General features: G+C 39.1%; 1 protein-coding gene across 9 annotated transcripts in view; it reads right to left on the reverse strand.

Annotated features, from left to right (window-relative positions):
- Window positions 1–22,174, reverse strand: part of CSPP1 (centrosome and spindle pole associated protein 1) — a 204,042-nt gene that overhangs the window by 97,327 nt on the left and 84,541 nt on the right. For 7 of the 9 annotated variants that reach the window (XM_082363393.1, XM_082363390.1, XM_082363395.1 and 4 more), the window contains exons 2-3: window positions 10,848–10,956; window positions 8,989–9,088 (exon numbers count right to left, since the gene is read on the reverse strand). In XM_082363393.1, coding sequence (XP_082219519.1) covers window positions 8,989–9,088; window positions 10,848–10,946 — 199 coding nt within the window. In that variant the 5' untranslated portion in view covers window positions 10,947–10,956. Of the gene's footprint in view, window positions 1–8,988; window positions 9,089–10,847; window positions 10,957–20,494; window positions 20,663–22,174 lie in introns of those variants that run through there. The other 2 variants (XM_082363391.1, XM_082363392.1) reach the window with 2 other exon arrangements.

Genomic DNA, 22,174 nt, shown 5'->3' on the forward strand with positions numbered 1-22,174 from the left:
AGTGAACTGTACAATTTAAATGGGTACAGTTTATGTTATGTAAATTATATCTCAACAAAACTGTTAAAATCAAATTACATACTTTTAATTATTTTTAATAGTAAAATGTTATATCAAGAAGCACAGATATCAGATCAGTATTTCGATTTGTGGAGCCCCTCTCGCTTTTTTTAGTCCTACTATGCAATACTATAGTATAAAATATTATTTCTGAAGAAAATAAAAAGTTTCCTTAAAGAGTCAGCTACAAGAAATATAGATGAAACAACTGACTGTAGGTAATAAACCAATAAGGATATTATCATTTTTTGTGCCTTATTCCTCACAATGCAGCTAAATGATGGAAACTTATCATGACTGTGTCATATCACTGCTTTATTATATCACTAAAATATTTCAGGGGCAAAAATGCCAAAGTAGTATACATATAAATGGATGTCTATTGATTTTTATGCAATACTAAATTCCCCTTTCTACCATAAACACCCGAATTCTCTTCATAAACACTTTTGGCCTGCTTAACTCCTGATGACAGAGGGTATGACAGAGGATTCCTTAGAGACACCTCTCACTCATGCTCCCAACTCTCTTCCAAAAGAATCTAAAGCATTCCATATGCTTGGAACTTTAAATCATCCTAGCATTCTTTCTTCACAAAGGAAATTTAAAAGCTTTATTTTTAAAGATACAGAATTCAAGCCTAAAGAGAAAAATGGTTTGATTCTCACATTCAGAATGGAGTATCATATATGAAATTAAACTATAAAATCAATGAAGGCAAGGTCCATGTTTATTCAATTTTATAATTCCTGGCACACAACTTGTACTCAAAAAATGTTCACTGAATAAACGTGTAAAAGAATATATGAATGCATACCTGAGTAAGAGGAAGAATAAAGAGAAAGAACACTGTTCTTAGTATTTCATTTCTGCTTCTAGTGGTCTGATTGCATAGAAAAAGTAAGCGTAATAACTAGTAACCAGAGCTACGTATCTCTCGTTATACGGGATCACAGTGGATGCTCTATTGCGTCAAAGGCGAAAAGAAAACAATGCTACAAGGGTGATGCCCCCTGCAACATGCTCAGCTTTCCTACTCGGCGGAACAAGTAATTTACAGCTTTTTAAGTCATGTGTTTAAGGTGGCTTTTACTGCTGATTTTCAGCTCTGCTTGGTGGGTTTATGGAGAAGAAAAGAAAGAAAAATCTGGTTCATTTTCACCTATAATTATCGTTCATACGAAGTTCAATTTTATTTATCATGAGTATTTGCTTTTTACTATTGATTCAAATAGTATTTGTAATAATTGTCTTAAAACACAGTAAGAATACATAATGCCTTCGGAATTATTTAAAATTTTATTAATTGAAGGTTTAGGCAACAGAAAATACTAACTTTTTAATTCTTATTTTTGTCTTCTGGTACCAATATTTTATGGTAGTAGACGTAGGTCATAGAAATAAAATTAAGAACTGTATGGAACAATTTAAATATTCTGTTCACTTTAAACTAAGCATTAACAATGGCATCCTAACTGGCTTAATGAGCTGAGAAATATGGTGATACCTTTTCAGAGCAGTTGTCTTCTCATGGTTCTAGTAGCAAGTAAAGCATTAGTGTCATCTTAGGGTCATTTGAAGTGATGTCACTTCACCAAGAACATCAGTGACTCTAAGTTAACATTATGTTTCAGAACTACAGCGATTAGAAGTATTTGGTTTCCATAGTGGCTGTGGGTTAAATATTTAAAACTACAGTGTATAATCTTTTTAAAATTAATTTATCTTCTAACATAGCACTCATAGTAAATACTTTACAAATTACCATGAAACAGTTTCTTATTTTCATTATTATATTACCATGATAAAGTATTAAGTAAAAACAATCAAAGGACAAAATATAGGAAATAATAATAAGCCTTTCCCTAAGCAGGTGACTTAACAGATGCAGCTACTTTGAGGAGAACATTGTACTCAAACTTCAGCTATAAAGACATTATTACAAAGGATCCATTTGACTTGTACAAACTGAACCAAAGAGGTAGAATGTCTGGGATTTAGTTTGTAATAAGAGAAACCTAAGACTAAATATGCTACAAGGAATGATAAAAGTACAACTAAAAATTAGTAAAAACAACAATTTCCTTTTGTCTATTTTCCAAAATCTTTATATTAACTGTAATTTTTTAGCTTAGTCTAAACTCTAGAGTGACTCTGCAATGGGAAATTCTGCTGTTGCTTCTTTTCTGATACTATTTTTTTTATATTTTTCTGGTATTATTTTTAAATTACAACAATGTAATTTTCCTTCCTTTTAATTCTTTCTTTTCCAAGTCTCCATGAGCATAATTGTATTTAAAATGAATTTTTAAAAATCATACCAGGGCTTCCCTGGTGGCGCAGTGGTTGAGAATCTGCCTGCCAATGCAGGGGACACGGGTTCGAGCCCTGGTCTGGGAAGATCCCACATGCCGCGGAGCAACTAGGCCTGTGAGCCACAACTACTGAGCCTGCACGTCTGGAGCTTGTGCTCCGCTACAAGAGAGGCCGCGACAGTGAGAGGCCCACGCACCGCGATGAAGAGTGACCCCCGCTCGCCGCAACTAGAGAAAGCCCTCGCACAGAAACAAAGACCCAACACAGCCAAAAATAAATAAATTAATTAATTAATTTTAAAAAATCATACCAAATAATTTCTAGTGACAAGAATAAAATCTTTTTTCTTACTTAGATAATTTGTCATTTTTTGCTTGCAGATTTACAAAACATGACTTCAGAGCATGAAAGCTAAAATAAATCTAGTGCATTCTGGAGCCTGGAGGGCTGATCAATGGCATTTTGATATGAGTGAGAGATATTGCCTAGAAACAGTGGATGGATTAAAAAATACCTAGGGAATACAAAAGTTAAAGATGGATTCTGTAGTCCAAAGTTTAGAGGTGAGGGAGCTAAAAAGGAACCAGAAAAAAAAAAAAGACTGAAAAGGATTGTGTTGGTAGTCTTCAAAGCCATCCCCAGGCTTGGTGATTTGATAGGACTCACAGGACACAGAAGTCATTATACTCACAATTATGGCTTATTACCATGAAAGATTATAGAGCAAAATTAACAAAGGGAAAAGGTACATGGGGCAAAGTCCAGAGGAAACTAGGTGCAAACTTCCAAGAGTTCTTCCCCAGTGGAATCACACAGGACACGCTTAATTCCTGCAGCAACAAGTTGTGACAACACATGTGAAGTGTTGTTTACCAGGGAAGCTCATTACTCAGTGTCCAAGGTTTTTAATGGGAGCTGGTCACCTAGGCACCCTCTGCCTAGTACGGACCAAAATTCCAGACTCTGCAGACAGAAAGCAGGTATTCTGCATAAACCATGTGGTTTGTACAACAGTTTAGGCACAATGAGCCACTCTTTCTATAGGTGTAGGAAACTATTTACAAGCTAAGTTCCAGACAGCACCAATAGCCAGCCTGTAGTGGAAACCTTAGCAGCAGACAGTAGCTGCTCCAGGTCTCTCAACAGATGCATTAAGTAGCTTTTTAATCTCAAGAGGTCATGGTCACATCCTTATACTATATGTCAAAAAAGTGGTATCTTCAAACGCACAACAGGACCTATGCTACCATATATAGAAAAAGAAGAGAGGGCTATATACATGTGTGCACAATATAGTCATGAAACTGTACACAAGAAACCGCTTAACAAGAGAGACTAGAGGACAAGGTTGGGAGGATCACCAATTCTCAGGCTATATACTTCTGTGTTCTTTGTAATTTTTTACCATGTGCATGTTTTCCTTTATTTCTTTAATGGAAAATACAGGGAAAAAAACCCCAAATACAGCAATGCTCTCATCCTTGTCACTGAGCCAGGAACTACATTTCAAAAGCACTGCAGAAAATCTATGAATGTTGGGTCAAAATATATTTATGTATGAAAAAATGTTGGAAGTATTAACTGCATTATTTCATCTATTAAAAATGTTTTCCAGGATATAAAACATCAAAATCAAAGGAATAATGCTCAACCAGTCTAAAGGAAAATGTTCAACTTCTCTAAAGAAGAGAAAGGATTAGGAGATGATCTTTAACTGAGGTAAGATTGAACTAAATTTAAAAGATTAATGTAAGCATTTCTCTTCAGTAATTGTTATTAAACATGAAAATGAGCTAAGTAAGAGAAGTCTAAGAATTTTTTAAATAAAAGAATCACAAGTATTATGCCTAGAAATGATTTAGGCAGATGGAAGGTATCATTCACTTTTACAGATCATTTTCAGCTGATTCTTTCACAATTTCATTAAATCTCAGTTATTCTAACTCCTTATCAAGGACACCATTTCATCAGCTTATACGGACTAAACCACGTACATGCTGTACATAATAAAGAATCTGGCTAGCCTCTGTCTCTGGTCTCTGGGAGGTAACTTCTAAATTCCTGGAACTTTCTGAGCGATGAGAGTGTCTCTGCTACTCCTGATAGGCCCCCAGAACATACCTCTTAGTTGATACCAATAAGGTGACTCACGAGCCCCTAGTTTATGCCAAAGAGATGACACAGACGGGGACTGGTCACACCAAAAAGATCAAACATGTAATTGGAGGGTTGGACCTCTGACCCATGTGACATCAGCCTGACCTCAGGAAAGCAGAAGGTCTGGAGACTGAGACACATGGACAATGATTCAATCATTCACGCCTACACAATGAAACTCCAGTAAAATTCTGGACACCAAAGCTCAGGTGAGCATCATGGTTGGCAACACTCTATACTGTCACATACTGATGTGCTAGGAGGGTGACACATCCCTGAGGCTGACAGAAGCTTCATATTTGGATGCTGCCAGACCAGGCCCCACGTATCTCTCCCTTTGGCTGGCTGATTTGTATCCTTTTGCTATAATAAAACTGTAATAATAAGCATAGCACTTTCCTGAGCTCTGGGAGTCATTCTAGTGAGTTATCAAACTTGAGGAGGTGGTGGAAACAGCTGGTCAGAAGTGAGGATGGGGACTTCCCTGGTGGTCCAGTGGTTAAGAATCTGCCTTCCAATGCAGGGGATGCGAGTTCGATCCCTGGACGGGGAACTAAGATCCCACATGCTGCGGGGCAACTAAGCCCGCACACTGCAACCTACTGAGCTCACACGCTCTGGAGCCCATGCACCACAACTACAGAGCCCATGCGCCACAACTAGAGAGCCCACACACCACAACTACAGAGCCCATGCGCCACAACTAGAGAGCCCATGCACAACTACAGAGCCCATGCGCCACAACTAGAGAGCCCACACACCACAACTGCAGAGCCTGCGCACTCTGGAGCCAGCGCGCCACAACTAGAGAGAAGCCCGCACACCGCAACGAAAGATCCCATGTGCCACAAGGAAGATCCTGCGTGCCACAACTAAGACCCAATCCAGCCAAAAAATAAAATAAATAAATAAATAAGAAGTGAGGGTGGCCTGTGGACCCCAAATTTGCAGCTGGTATCTGAAGCAAGAGAAGTCTTGTAGATTAAGACTTGTAGAAGTCTTAATCTGTGCAGTCTGGTCTAAATCTGGGTAGTTGGTGTCAGAAGTCATTGTAATGCTCCTCAAATCCTTTTGTGAGAGGTGTTGTATAAATGTTGGAAGAAGGAGCCACAGTGGATAAGCATTATCCATGAATATCATCATCTAACAGAAATGAATTTACAAAATCATAAAAATGTAGTGGTACATGACAGCCGTACCACTGATGTGACAGCTGTACAATGAGCTATTAATAGACTGTCTTCATTGGCTAAAACAAACATTGCCAGTTTATATATTACTGATAGCTACTATGTTTAATTACTCATTCAAAGTACGGTGTCACAGAGCTTTAATTCAATATATAATTTTAGACCAGTTTGTTTTTTAGACCAGCTTGTTTTATAATTCCTAGATGAGACCACTTAAGGAAAACTCTCTGTTGCCCAATTATTTTACATTTTTCCTAATGTCAAAAATTAAGCATTTGGCCTAATCTTAAGGCCACAATTATTCCCACAAGAAATCAGTAACTGAAGGCTAATAAGGTACAAAATTAGTCAAATTATATATTATTCTTTAGTAAGATTCAATGTGCATCAGAAATAATTATTACTTCGGTTGGCAATAAAAGAAACAATCCATAAAAATTAAATTCTACACACCTAACAGAACTGTTTATTTTTGCAATGGGGACCTTCATTCATTCAAAATATCTTCTCTAAGCACTGAAATGCCAGACACTGTGTTAAGCAATGAATAGACAATGGCAGGAAAGCTGGTGTGCCATTGCGGTAAAACAGAGAGCCAAACAAGTTCAAAACTATGCTTCGGGCTTCCCTGGTGGCGCAGTGGGTGAGAGTCTGCCTGCCAATGCAGGGGACGCGGGTTCGAGCCCTGGTCTGGGAAGATCCCACATGCTGCGGAGCAACTAGGCCTGTGAGCCACGACTACTGAGCCTGCGCGTCTGGAGCCTGTGCTCCTCAACAAGAGAGGCCGCGATAGTGAGAGGCCCGCGCACCGCGATGAAGAGTGGTCCCCGCTTGCCGCAACTGGAGAAAGCCCTCGCACAGAAACGAAGACCCAACACGGCCAAAAATAAATAAATAAATAAATAAATAATTTAAAAAAAAAAAAAAACTATGCTTCAAGGGGAGAGCCAATGTCACAAGAGCACAAGGCAGGAACAGCCAACATAATCTGGTAAAAGTAATAAAAGAGTAAAATTATCATACAGGAAACAAGAAGCCATTGAAGGGTCTGAAGCAGGGACTAACATGATCAGATTTGGTTTTTGGAACGATATCAACAGGCAGTGCAGAGACTTAGTAGAGGAGGCTAGACTGTAAAACAAAAAGAACACTAGAAAAAAATCTAAGTGAAAGACAGTGGAGGCCTACATAAAATAACCTCTGTGGAATTAGAGAACAGTAAACTTATTTGAGGTTCAGGTGTTAGAATCAACTGAACTATGTAATTATTTGCTATGGGATACAAAAAGGAAGAGAGGAGTCGAGGATGACCACGCAGCCAGCTCAGTAAAAGTCTGAGAGGAGTAAAGTTCATTTTGCACGTGTTGATTCTGAACTCACAACATCCAAGGACAGATATTAAAATATTAGATATATGGGTCTGGAGTTCATAAAAGCAATGGGAACTAGGGATAGAGATTTAGGAGTAATGAACGCACTGATGATAAATAAAGCCCTGTGAGTGAATGAGTCATTCAGGAAGTATATGAAATGAAAAGGAGGCCTAGGACAGAGCCCTAAGGGATACCAATTAAGGAAGAGGGAGAAGTCATTGACTGTAAGTTGGACTTTAAACTCTCCATCATTTGTGAATGTAATAGTCAAAGAATAATTTTTAATATAATTCTTAAAAATAAAAAACCTAGTTTAGGGCTTCCCTGGTGGCGCAGTGGTTGAGAGTCTGCCTGCTAATGCAGGGGACACGGGTTCGAGCCCTGGTCTGGGAAGATCCCGCATGCGGCGGAGCAACTGGGCCCGTGATCCACATTTACTGAGCCTGCGCGTCTGGAGCCTGTGCTCCGCAACAAGAGAGGCCGCGATAGTGAGAGGCCCGCGCACCGCGATGAAGAGTGGCCCCCGCTTGCCACAACTGGAGAAAGCCCTCGCACAGAAACGAAGACCCAACACAGCCATAAATAAATAAATAAATAAAATTTAAAAAAAAAAAAAAAAAAAAAACCTAGTTTAAAAAAATGTGAAAGAAGTCAGGAAATTAAAATTTATTATCCCCCAATTATGTGCCAGTCATCTTTTCATATGTATTCAGTTATTGCCACAATAACCTTTTAAGATAGACGCAATTCTTAAGATGAGGAAACAAAGAGCTTAAATAACTTGTGACAGGTTGCAAAGGCATGAGAGCCGCAGTCCAAAGCAACCTGTAACTCCAGAATTTCAGTGATTCTGTCTGACCTGAGTGCTTGAGAGAACATACTATCAAACTTTTAAAAACATTATCTGTTGGAATAATTAAATTTTTCAATCCATAAAAATTTAGGGCTAGAAGATAATCCAACTTCTTTATGTTACAGATAAAGAAACTGAGTGCCTTAGAGATTAAGGCACTTAACCAAAATATAATGCTTAAGTTCACTAAACCTGTATATTGGCCAATAATTTGTGACAGACTCAGAATGGAAAGCGTTATCTATATATGAGATACTAAAAGTATGGCATTCACTTTGAGCTGTTTTTCTAGTAGAGACAGAGAGCCCACTATCTACTCAGTCTCTTGGCCAACATCCCCTTGTATTCCCAGTGGAATACAAATGCAAAGCAGCTAACAATTTAGGAGTATACCCATGGCCATGAAAAATCATCCACATGAGAACAATGCTTTAACCAAATGCAACTCATCATATTTGACTTCCTTTATGTGAAAAAGTTTCAGTCGTCATCAGTAATTCACAAGATACACTTTTCAAATATTCATACATTTTCTTTGAAAAAAAAATGTACACCTACCAACAAGCCAAAATGAGGTAAACTTTCCCAAATATTTTCACACCAAACCATAACCAAAGACTCAATATAGCTAAATATTAACTTATTTACAATTCTAATATAGTCATCAATAGTATTTTGTATCCTCTAAGCATATGTCTTTGATTTTTAAATAAAAACAAGTCCACCACGTTTATTCCACAATTAACACACTTTCTCTCTCACACACACAAATTCCATTCAAAATTTTCAATTTTGATACATACTTATTGCTATGATTTCTATAAATCATAACCAAGACAACAACAGTTAAAATGGGAAGAAGGTTCTCAGTATACATTATATTTCATATGTAGACCATACTGTCACATGTAAGAGTCCAGAAAGGAAAGGGTTATTAACTAGGATTCCAAATTTACCTTTTTTTCTGACAAGACAAAGCTCTTTCATGACAGCCTGCTAAGAATATCTTAAAATCAGTTTAGCACACCTAATGACATACCTAAGGAACCCTTGGTCTGTTGACTGTTTGGTGGTATGTTTTCCTTAGCCATGGAGATTAATATTTTACTGTTTTCAGAAAGCTTCTCTAATGCTGTTCCCTGAAAGAGACATAATATTTACAGAATCAGAGGGGAAAAAAACCCACAAAATTTACAATTAATCTCAGTACTTTTATTAAACAACTTGATGAAATTACATGGTACACCACAGAAGAAATTTAAATGTAAGGTTTGAGGCGTTAACCAAAGGTATTTAATATTGCAATGTTCTATTATTTAGCTCACTGACTTATCAACAAATACTCACTGAGTTCCTGAAACAGGCACTGTCCTGGGCATCAAAAACATATGAGTGAAAAAAATACAAAAGAATCTCTGCCATCACAGAGTTTATAAACTACTGTGGCGACAAACAATAAACATAATACATAATTAGATTATGGTATATGTAGCGAGTGATACAGAGGAGCAATAGAAAGAAATAGAACAGTGTGAGGAGTCCCAGAAATGATGAGGGAGGGAGTGCAAGGCCTGATTGAGTGGGTGATACTTGACCTAAGACTTAAAGATTATCACCTATCTACTATAATATTAGAAATTATAATAAAGCTGTACACTGTCAGCTAGTCCTAAGTACTGGAGAGTGGTTAAGAGCATAAACTGTGGAGCTGGACACATGAAGGTTCCAATCTTGAATCCACTACTGTGTGTACCTGGACAAATTACTTAACCCCTTTAAGCCTCACTTTCTGGATCTGTAAAACAACAAAAATTCAGCCTACTTCACTGGGATTTTATGATTAAATGATGTAATACATGTGAAGTCCTTGGCACAGCTCCTTGTACAAGGCAGATATTACAGAAGGAAAGCAAACTAGTGCGACGGTGAAGAGAACAAGCACTGGATTCAGGCTGCCAGGGATCAAAGCCTAGTTCTACTAACTCTGTCACCTAAGTCTCATTACTTAACGTCACCATGCCTCAGTTTACTCATTTGGAAAATGACAATAATAACTACTTATCTCATAGATTCATGCAAAGTATCAATTTAACCTCTAAAGACTATGCCTCATCCATAGTTAGCCCATAATAAATATTAGCTATATAAGTAAAATTCCTATATAATTAGGGTGTCCATATATTTTATCATTTCAATCAGGATAACTTTGTCCAGGACAAATGCTTAAACCAGACGACACACTGGGACAACAAGCAAAGCAGGACTGTCTTGCGCAAGCCAATATATACGGTTACTCTAATTAGGATGGACCATATGGCATAGATTAATCTACATTCTATATCTTTTTACATACACTGAGCCCACGAGAGAAAGTGCCACATCTATCTAGATTAGTGCTATATTCTCAGAGCCCAGCACAGTCTCAATAACTATCAAAAGTAGGAAAGCTTTGGGTTTCCCTGGTGGCGCAGTGGTTGAGAATCTGCCTGCCAATGCAGGGGACACGGGTTCGAGCCCTGGTCTGGGAAGATCCCACATGCCACGGAGCAACTAGGCCCGTGAGCCACAATTACTGAGCCTGCACATCTGAAGCCTGTGCTCCGCAACAAGAGAGGCCATGATAGTGAGAGGCCCGCGCACCGCAATGAAGAGTGGCCCCCGCTTGCCACAACTGGAGAAAGCCCTCGCACAGAAACTAAGACCCAACACAGCCATAAATTAATTAATTAATTAATTAATTAATTTTAAAAAAAAAAAGTAGGAAAGCTTTTTCACTTTCAGAAACATTTTAACAAATGTATATTCTGAAAAATACACACAAAAAAACTATTCTAATAAATTTAGTTTTGTAGATTTCAAAAATGTTTAAGATACTGATTCATTAAAAAATTGAATTACCTTCATTTCCATGTAAGGTGGATCACTTTCCAATTCTGCTTTGTCTCTGGCCAATTTGGCTTTTCGCTCTTCAATAAATTCATCCAAATTATCAGCCATTTTGTAGATACTAAAAAAAAATTTTTTTAATAAATTTTTTAAAACCCTTCAGTGAGCATAGCTATATCAGGATATCTTTAGGCTAATTATTAACATGCAGGCTTAGTCTACATTTAGTATTCAATCTCAGTTATCAAATTGAGAACTTCAAACAAGCTTGAATGAAATTTGCCTACCTGCTTTCAATCCCAACTCCCCCAAAACCTACAACCTACTTTAAAATATTAGTAAAGAAATAAAAAAGAAAACGAACCACCACCACCATCCACACATATACACCAAAAAATCCCTGAAGTCAAAGCACTTTCTTTTAAAGTTTCTTTTACTATTTGGAGGTAATTTTGAACTTACAAAAGAGTTACAATATGAATAGTATAAAGAACACCTGCATACTCCTTATCCATTCCCTATTGCTAAGATTTTGCAACACTTGGTTTACCTTTGCGCACACAAGTTTGTTCTCCTTACTCAATTTTTTCTAAGGTCATTCAGAGGGTGAATTACATATATCCTAGTCCTTTACCCCTAAACGTTTCAGTGTGTATGAAGAATTATTCTCCGGCTTCCCTGGTGGCGCAGCGGTTAAGAATTCGCCTGCCAATGCAGGGGACACGGGTTCGAGCCCTGGTCCGGGAAGATCCCACATGCCGCGGAGCAACTAAGCCCGTGCGCCACAACTACTGAGCCTGCCCTCTAGAGCCCACGAGCCACAACTACTGAAGCCCGTGTGCCTAGAGCCCCGTGCTCCGCAACAAGAGAAGCCACAGCAACGAGAAGACTGCACACTGCAACGAAGAGTAGCCCCCGCTCACTGCAACTAGAGAAAGCCCGCAAGCAGCAACGAAGACCCAATGCAGCCAAAAATAAATAAATTTTAAAAATTTAAAAATTAAAAAAAAAAAGAATTATTCTTTTACATAACCTCAATGTATTTGTCAACTTCAGTAACATTGATTTTTTAATCTACTGTCCATGTTCCAGTGTCGTCACCTGACCTAACAGTGTCCTCTATAGAATATTTTTCTCTCTCTCCAGTTCAGGATCCAGTCTAGGTTGGGTACAGCATTTCATTGTTACGTCTCTTTAGCCTTCTTTAACTTGGAACATTTCTACACCCTTACTTTGTCTTTTATGCCACTAATATTTTTTGATACCGCCCATCCACCACCCACTCTTTTTAATAGAACAGTCCTTATTTGGAGTCTGCCTGATGTTTCTTCATGAGTAAATTCAGGTTATACATTGTCAGAAGAAATATTACATGGGTGGTGATGTGTCCTAAAGGTGTCAACAATTAAAGACACATGTCCACCTGCTCTTTACTAGTGATGTTATTTTTTATTGCATGGTGGTCAAGACCGATTTCTGCATTACTGTTTCCTTGTAACTAATAAGCAGTCTATAAAAAGATATTTTTAGGCCATGCAAATATCCTGCTCTTGATGAAAATTTCCAAGATTTAGCATCAATTGGTGATTCTTAATTGATCTAATCTTTGATTCTAGATGCCTGCAAAATGCTAACTTTCCAATTCCACCACTCCCTGCATATACATTTACAAGTTGGCACTAATCATTCTATTCTAAAGAGCCCTTCCTTTGTGCATATTTATTTTCAGCTTATTATAAGTAAGAACTCATGAATTCTTATTTTTTTTCAGTAAGTCTTGGATTTTTAAAATCATAAGTTGTTGATTTTTCAAGGAATAACTTATATGCCATAAAATTCACCCATTTTAGTGAAAGGTTCCATAAGTTTTAGTAAATTCATACAGTTGTACAATTATTACCACAAGCATACTTCCATCACCCAAAAAAGTTCTCTCATGCCCCTTTGTAGCCAATCTTCACTCCCACCCCTGGCTCAGGCACTGTAAGATGTTTTCTGTCTCTATAATTTTGCCTAATCTGGAAATTTAATATAAATGGATCATATAAGATGTACTCTTTTGTGTTGGCTTCTTTCACTTAATGTAATGTTTCCAAGATTCATCCTTGTAGTTGCATCTATCAGTAAGTAGTTGTTTTTTATTGCTAAATAGTATTCAATTATATGGAAATATCATATTTTGTTTATTATTCACACATTGCTACACATTTGAGTTGCTTCTATTTTGGGGCTTACTTAAGAATAATGCTGCTATTGGGGCTTCCCTGGTGGCGCAGTGGTTAAGAATCCGCCTGCCAATGCAGGGGACACAGGTTCGAGCCCTGGTGTGGGAAGATCCCACATGCCGCAGAGCAACTAAGCTCGTGCGCCACAACTACTGAGCCTGCACTCTAGAGCCTGCGAGCCACAACTACTGAGCCCATGTGACACAACTAGTGAAGCCTGCACGCCTAAAGCCCATGCTCCACAACAAGAGAAGCCACCTCAATGAGAAGCCCGTGCACCGCAACAAAGAGTAGCCCCCACTCACTGCAACTAGAGAAAGCCCACGCGCAACAACCAAGACCCAACACAGCCAAAAATAAATAAATAAATTAATTTTTTTAAAAAAAGAAAAGAACAATGCTGCTATGAACGTTTAGAGGCTTTTGTGTGTTTTCAATTCTCTTTGATAGATACCTAGGATGGAATTGCTGAGTTATCTGTAACTCTGTTTAACACTGTGAGGAACTGCCAAACTGTTCCTCTCATTCCAACCAGCAGCGTATGAGGGTTGTAATTTCTATATATCCTCACTAATGCTTGGTATATTCAGTCTTTTTGATAGCCATTCTATTGGGTATATAGAAGTACCTCATTGTGGTTTCAATTTGCATTTCTCTAATGACTATGATGTTTAGCATCTTTTCATGTCGTTATTCACATATCCATATATATAACCATTGGCACAATGTCTTCAAATCTTCTGCCCATTTTTAAAATTGTTTTCTTATTGAGATGTAAAAATAAATTTTATGCACACTGGATACAAGTCCTTCATCAAACATGTTTTGTAAATATTTTCTCCAAGTCTGTGGTTTGTTTTTAAATTTTCTTAATAATGTCTTCTTTTTTTAATACTTTATTTTTTAGAGCACGTTTAGGTTTACAACAAAACTGAGCATAAGGTACAGGTTTCCCATATATCCTCTGCCCTGACTCATGCATAGTCTCCCCCATTATCAATATCCTCCACCAGAATGGTGCATTTGTTACAACTGATGAACCTACATTGTCACATCATTATCATCTTAAGTCCACAGTTTAAATCAGGGTTCACTCTTGGTGTTGAACATTCTATGGGTTTGGACATATGTATGCTACGTATCTATCTTTACTGTATCATATAGAGTTGTTTCACTGCCCTGAAAGTACTCTGTGCTCCACCTATTCACTCCTCCCTCCCCTCTAATCTCTGGCAATCACTGACTTTTTAATGTCGCCATAGTTTTGCCTTTTCCAGAATGTCATATGGTTGTAACTATACAGTATGTAGCCTATTCAGATTGGCTTATTTCACTTACACGTATTACTAAGGTTTCTCATTGTCTTTTCATGGTTTGCTAGTTCATTTCTTTTTAGTGCTGAATAGTATTCCACTGTCTGGATGTACCACGATTTATCCATTCCTTTACCCTACTGAAGGCTAGCTTGGCTGCTTCCAGATTTTGACCATTATAAATAAGCTGCTATAAACATGTGTGGTGATGTCTTCTTAAGAGCAAAAGTTTTTAAATTTTATGAAGTCCAATTTATCCATTTTTCATCAATTTTTCATCAATTGTTTGTGCTTTTTGTATCCTATGTAAGTTTTTGCCTAACCTGAGATCACAAATATTTTCTTCTATGTTTTCTTTTAGAAGTTTTATAAGTTTCTCTCTTACATGTATTATTTCTTACATCTTATATCTATGATCCATTTCAAGTTAATTTTTGCAAACGGTGTAAGGCAAGGGTCATCAAGGTTCAATTTTGTTTGCATATGGAAATTATTTCAGCACCATTTTTTGAAAAGACTATCCTTTCCTCACTGAAACTAATTTTTTTTTAAATACATCTTTCAAAAACCCATAGGGGCTTCCCTGGTGGCGCAGTGGTTGAGAATCTGCCTGCCAATGCAGGGCACACGGGTTCGAGCCCTGGTCTGGGAGGATCCCACATGCCGCGGAGCAACTGGGCCTGTGAGCCACAATTACTGAGCCTGCGCGTCTGGAGCCTGTGCTCCGCAACAAGAGAGGCCGCGATGGTGAGAGGCCCGTGCACCGCGATGAAGAGTGGCCCCCACTTGCCGCAACTAGAGGAAGCCCTCGCACAGAAACGAAGACCCAACACAGCCCCCACAAAAATAATAAATAAATAAATAAATAATAATTTACCAAAAAAAAAAAAAAACCCATAAAACTTAGTGACTAATTCAATGTGTGGCAAGAAAGGAGCCAGTGATGACCAAAGTTTTAAGTCCTGGAAACTAAACGTGAATAGAATCCTGGACAAAAATAAGTCAGAAGAAGCTGGCTGGTGTGGAAAGGTTTGCTTTAGCTGTGTTAAGTTACAGCTAGTCAGACATGCTAATGGAAATGTCCAGCAGATTCAAGACTCAAATTCAAGAGAACCACATTAGAAATGTTTATTTAAAAGTCAACAATTTTAAAAATAATAGTTGAAGCTGTGGTAAATGAAGGTATACAGTGAAAAAAGATGACCCAGAACTAAATGATGGGAATGTTCACTTGAGGGGGTAACAGAAGAATTGAAGCTGGAAAAAAAGTACAAAGAAGGAATAATTAAAAGAGGATATAAAGCAAAACCCAGTCAACATAATTTGCAGAGGAAAAAAAAAAGATACAAGAAAAAAAGTAGTAAACAATATCAAATGCAAGAGCTAGAGAAAAAAGCATCCACTGAATTTAATGTTTGGAGGACAATAATAATTTGTAAAAATGCAGAAAAGCAAGTTTTACCTAAAAGAAATATGCTGAAACTTATATCGGTTAAGTAGTACATAATGTGAACTTCATTCTATTATTTACTTCCAAAAAGAACAATGATTTTAAAATATGGCCTTAGCAAAATATATTACAAACCAAGAAAAGTTAATATACTTTAGCCATTTTTAAAGTGCAATTTGTCACAAAAGATTTTTCCTAGTAAAAATTCAAAACAGTTCAACAGCAAACAGAGTTTTCAAGTTAAAGAAAATCACTTCTTAAAATCCCCTAATTTCCCTAAATAGTTTATGTCTGAAAGAAATAAAAGATAATGGTGGGATAATACATACATAATAATATAATTTGCTATAAGATTTCATGAAGAATTTAAACAAAAATGTCATTAAATCTAAAAACAAACAGGGCTTCCCTGGTGGCGCAGTGGTTTAGAGTTTGCCTGCCAATGCAGGGGACACGGGTTCAAGCCCTGGTCTGGCAGGATCCCACATGCCGCGGAGCAACTGGGCCCATGAGCCACAATTACTGAGCCTGCGCGTCTGGAGCCTGTGCGTCTGGAGCCTGTGCTCCGCAACGAGAGAGGCCACGATAGTGAGAGGCCTGCGCACCGCGATGAAGAGTGGCCCCCGCTCGCCGCAGCTAGAGGAAGCCCTCGCACAGAAACGAAGACCCAGCACAGCCCAAAAAATAAATAAATAAATAAATAATAATTAAAGGTGCTAAAAAATAAATAAATAAATGTATTAAAAAAAAATCTAAAAAAACAAAAATGTTTAACCAGGTCTCTTTCACTCTGAGCTATCTAACGTCTGTTAACAATTATTAGTTTAACATGTTCTCTTCTTAGTTTTAACCAGACTTTGAATTTATAGATATTTGAATTTCCCTTTACTATAATAATTTAACATCAATTATAAATTCTAGAATTGATTTCACATAACAGTAATCACAGCAATAAAACACATTTTTAAACAGTGGTAGTGAGCATAAAACACGCCATAGCTAAAACATGAAATTTATCAGATATAAGTACACATTATCTCTAATATAAGTACACATTTAATTAGCCCTCGCACAGAAACGAAGACCCAACACAGCCATAAATAAATAAATAAATAAATAAATAAAAATTTTTTTTAAAAAAGGTGTTAGAAAAGACTTACAGGTTTGGGGCTTGTATTAGGTGATTTGGGGAAGGGTTTAAGGGAGCAGAGCCCTGCTCAGGATTAAATGCTGTCAGGAAGTGAGCGTAATTCTTTGATCGGACATCTTAGTAAATCTCACCCACAGGGAGGCTAAAGCTGTAACTAGTAAAGCAGCAGCAATCATAATCAATTGGGAGAGGTGTCTGGCATTTTGTGGCTGGGACAACATTCATGTTTCGTCTATGTTTGGACATAACTATGGAGTGGTACTGTTTTTCTCTTGCTCCATCATGGACACAGAGCAGCTTTGTCTGATGTTGATTTTCTGTGCAATTGCTTATCTTCAACAGAAGAACACCAAGCTAAGCAGTATTGTCAGGCCAGTTCCTAGCAACACCAAGGCCTTGGTGATAGTACAGGCCATCCTCTAGCTGTCATGGCCATTTTTCTCCTTCTCACTCCTAAAAACATGTGACAACTTATATAAAACATATTTCAACTACAAAATTATTCAAGAATTACTTAATGAATCACAGAAATTGAATTAATGGATACAGCCTAAGTACAAAATAGAGTAAAAATGTTTACAATTTAAAGATTAAGTTATAAGAAAGATCAGCTTAAGGAAACCTAAATGGGATTCTTTATTCTTCACTCTACAATATAACATCACTCACACTTTTTCCAAGATATTATTACCAGGTTTCCCCCCCCCCCGGTAGCTGTGTACATAGTATGTAGATGATAAATAGTTTTCAGAAAATCAGTTTAACTGAAAGACATGGATTTGAAACCAATTTCATCACTAATTGACTCTATGTGATTGACCTCAATGTGTTCCTTAACCTCTCTATCCCTCAGTTTCTTCATCTGTAAAATGAAAGTATCTACTCTAGAGCTGCTATGAAGAAAAAATGAAACAAAATGTATGGCACCTTTGACACTCAGAAATCAATAAATCATAGCTGTTTTATTAATTCTCATTAGGGGAAAGGAATATTTTAAGTACATTTTATTGGGTTAACTCAGTTAAAGTCTTTGTATACATCAGTACTCACTTTTTTTTAAAAAGCCTCCAAAGTACACTGGGATTCAAATCGCCAATAATTGATACTTGTTTATCATAATCCAAATCAACATCTTTAAATCTTAAACTTAGGCCCTTCGTGCTTATTATATAGATGAAAATATAAGCAGACCAGAACATACTCATTCTGCAAAGCCTGAGTCAATCTAATAAACAGAGAGGATCCAGAAAGAACTGAGTATGCCCAATTCCTTTTCCCAATCTCACCAATCACAAAGAGAAGGGGAAATGTTCCTCCCATCCTTTGCCCTCTCCAGGAAGTGCAAATTCCCACCCCTCTATAGAATTAGGAATGGAAAATAACTCCCATCCCAAAGGAGGACACTGTTCAAGATGTTAGGGGGATGAAAAGTATAAAATATGATCCTTACCCTCAAATTTCGACAAGATTATGTCCCCTGTCACAGTGGCTCAGTCTAGCCAGACTGGGAGTTAGGGACTGATACCCACCCATATAGGACCCAGTAGCAGCATCAAGAAAACAATTTGAATAAGTCTGGAATTCAGAGTAGAGTCCAGGCTGGAGAAAAAAGGGTTAGCAGTTTTTAAAATAATCCTTAAAGCTATAAAAGAAGAGGTTGTCAGGAAAGAGACCCTAACACAGGAGAACAGAATAGCAGGGTGTGATTACATATGGCTGTGGGGTGCAGGGGGAAGCCTGTGAAAAAGCCTTAAAAGAAAGAGAGGGAGGGATGAGCTGAACCAGGACTATGTTTCTCATTTCCCACCCATCTGGAGATCTTTCCACCAAATGAAAGGTGCTCAATCTTTTTCTCCTGGCAGATGACATCCACATGAGCAACCTCCAAGGGCACATCCAAATTTTGACAAAACCCTCTAAATGTTGCTAAGAAGTAAATACCATGTTACTGGGGGGAGAAAGGAGGTTGAGAGTTAGGATACAGAGAGAGCGCAAATATATAAAGGCACAACTAAGTCTGTTAGCAGCTGTTAATAATACATCATTAATGGTGACTAAGGACAGTAACATAAATTAGATAACCTTTTGGTTATGCAAAATTGCCAAAACATTTATTCAAACACTTCTGTCTCCTACTCTGGAAAGTAATAAGAACTTAAGTGAGAATTACGTTAAAGGATAATCTGAAATCTGCTCGAAGTTTGTAATAGTTAAATCACATGTCTAAAAACTTCATTTGAGAAACACTATACTGAAAGCACCCCTTTTCAATTTACCTTATCAATTTACCTCCCTTCCAGTAGGTTATCTGTACTGCAGGAGACCCAAAATTTCATCCCTAGGGAGCATTCAGCATAAACTTAACCAGCAGAAAGTCAGTTTACTCCTAGTAAGAAAAAATATGCAGAAAAGAAAGCAGCATCCTATTGGTTACCATGGGATTCCTTTTTGCTTGTCAACATGAAAAGCCATTCTTTCATATAAAGTTGAACCTCTCTGAGGATAATTGGCTTTTTACAAACTCATATTGGTTACTATTTGGCTCTAGCATTTCCCGAGGTGTTTGGAAACTAGGTAGTGGTTTACTTTAGAAATTAGTCTCCCCCCAACAAAAGAAGGAAGGAAAGAAGGAAGGAAGGAAGAAAAGAAATTAGTCTTCCCAAAAATCCAAGCTAAACTTCTTAATCCTATAATCTTGAGAGCCAGCCTCTCTCAAAAGATGAATCCCATTGCTAACATTTACTAAAAAAGGGATTCCAATCCCAGGTAACAATGCTAAAATCAAGGCAATTAGAAAGAAGAGGTTCAAGCTCAAGGAGCCGAAGGGAAACAGGATAACAACAGCACCGACCTCACAGGGCTGTGGTAATTAAATTTTACTTGCAAAGCAAAGCACTGAGAAGCAGCGTTGGGTGCACAAGCACTCAATAAACGTTAACCACTAACCAGCACCGAGTAAAAGGAAAGGTGCTTCGGAAGGCTTAGGCAAGCAGCGGAGAGCGGCTGATGGGGAGGGAAGGCACGAAAACCGAGGCACAACTGGTCTCTGGGCCCTGTGGGTGGCGGCCTCCTTAGGAAGCGTCAGCGCGTTGTCAGGCAACCGGGTCTCAACAGCACCCGAGGCGGCGGCTGCAGCTGCGACCCCGGGGTCCAGACCCAAGTCCAGACCGCACAACCAAGGCACCGCCCCGGGCCGGCCTTGCAACAGCGAGACCCTCACGCACAGTGAGCCCCGTCCCCGGAAACCGGGCACTGCCCCCCAGCCAGGTTGCAGCGAGACCCCGACCCGGTCCCGGGTCCCCGGCCCTGCTGCTGCTAGACTCCAACCCCGTAACTCGGGCACCGCCCCTAGCCCGGCGGCCGCGAGACCTCAGTCGGCGGGGAACCCCTACCCCTACCCCGTTACCCCGGGACCTCGGCCAGCCTAGCAGCCGCGAGACCTCCGCCCACTGCGAGGCCCTGCCCTCGCCCCAGGGCCGAGAACCCAGCCCCGGCCACACCCCACCAGGCCCGCTGCCCACCTGCGGCCGACGGACTCTTACTCAGGAAAGCGGGCTCCCGGGCTTGCGTCGGGGAGACGCACAGCGCTCTAGTGAGGCTCTTCGCGGTCCGAAAAAGTGGCGGCGGTCGCCCAGCGCAGACACAGGGTGACAGGCTGCCTGGCCCACACTCCGCCTCTCAGGCCGAGCCCTCCGCCCGCCCTTCGCCAACGGCCAAGCGCGGCCCCGCCCCACTACGGCCGCGGGGCAAGGCCACGCGGCCGGGGGCGCCCCCTGCCGCCCCGGAGGCCGCAGGACGCCCGGCAGTTCGCAGGGCTCGCCTGCACCTGGCCTGGGTACTCAGACACCTGGTTCCCCTGCTCCACCTGGAGACTGTTAAACCGTGGGGGACACGTCCCCAGGCTAAATTGATTCTGTCCCCTCCAAACCTTCCAAGCCCCAGCCGGCCTGGGTCAGAGCTTGGTGGGGGGGCGGGGGAAGGGTAGGTTTGGTAGTGATAGAAAAACTGCTGGCATAACTCTCCGGGGCATCACTGCTCTCCCAGCAGTCTGGTCAACGTTTTGTCCTAGGCTTTTACTACTAATTTCAACATATTCAGTTCACCCCAATATTTAGTGGCCATATACTACCGCTAGAAAAGAGACCTCTGGCGTCCCAGGACAGTGGGACTAAGAGTCCTTTATCTTGTTACTTTGTATAAGGGTTTGAAAGACAAATTATCTTCAAATGGAAGTTAATGTCAAAAACCTCAGGCGGGGGTGTGGACTCCATAATTCTAATGGTTTGGGTTTTTTTTCCAAGTATCACAATGTTTATTGATAGATACAAGTATATAAAATCAGGGCACGAACATGACTTGATAAATTAAGTAGACTTAATTTCAATACTATAATAAGAGGGAGCAATTCAAATTCCCACCATCTGTTTCACACCCACAAAGACCACTTCAAGGGCATTTACGATCTCTCAAAACCGATCAGTTTTGTGCAAGTAAACCATGTTTCTTTTAAAAAGACTTGTGCACTTGCCCAGGCTCAAGGTTATTAAAATCTACCACATAAAGCCCATCACTAAAGGTAGAAATACAGGCAATATACTATTACAGCAGCAACCATCAATTACAGTTAAGAATTTTTCTGTAACAACCAAATGGATAATCAAATATTGCAACAACTCAAGTATTACCGAGCAAAGTGCATTTCTATAGTATTCATTGTTGCTCTTCAGTTTTCTAACTGAAAACAGCCTATGATAACTGGCAGCAAAGAAGGTCCTTGCAATAGACTGCCTCTGCCTGAGAAATTACGATGTAATTACTGCATGCTGCTAATATACTATCTAAACATTAAAGATACTCCTAAAATATTTGATGGTAGACTATGATTAAGACATTACACTACAAAAAAACCTTATGCAGAAGGAAATACTAACTGATGTGCTTTAAATATTGTGAAAACATTACAGTGGAATGATTTTTCGCAGTGGTTAGGTCAAATGCAGTTACATCATAGCAACAGTATGTTTTGCACAACTTAAGGCTTTGGCTGGTTCTTTTAGTCAGCTTCTTCCTCTGATTCTTCTTCAGCAGTTTCTAGCCAGGTTAGCCACTGATTCACCTGGAACAAAGCCTTGCCTTTCCCTGTAAACTCGGGTTATATCTTCTTTCCAAGCCAAGAAAGCTTCTTCTTCAATAATTTCCAT

Source organism: Balaenoptera borealis, assembly GCF_965194805.1.
Source record: "Balaenoptera borealis genome assembly, chromosome: 17".
NCBI classification, from domain to species: Eukaryota; Metazoa; Chordata; class Mammalia; order Artiodactyla; family Balaenopteridae; genus Balaenoptera; species Balaenoptera borealis.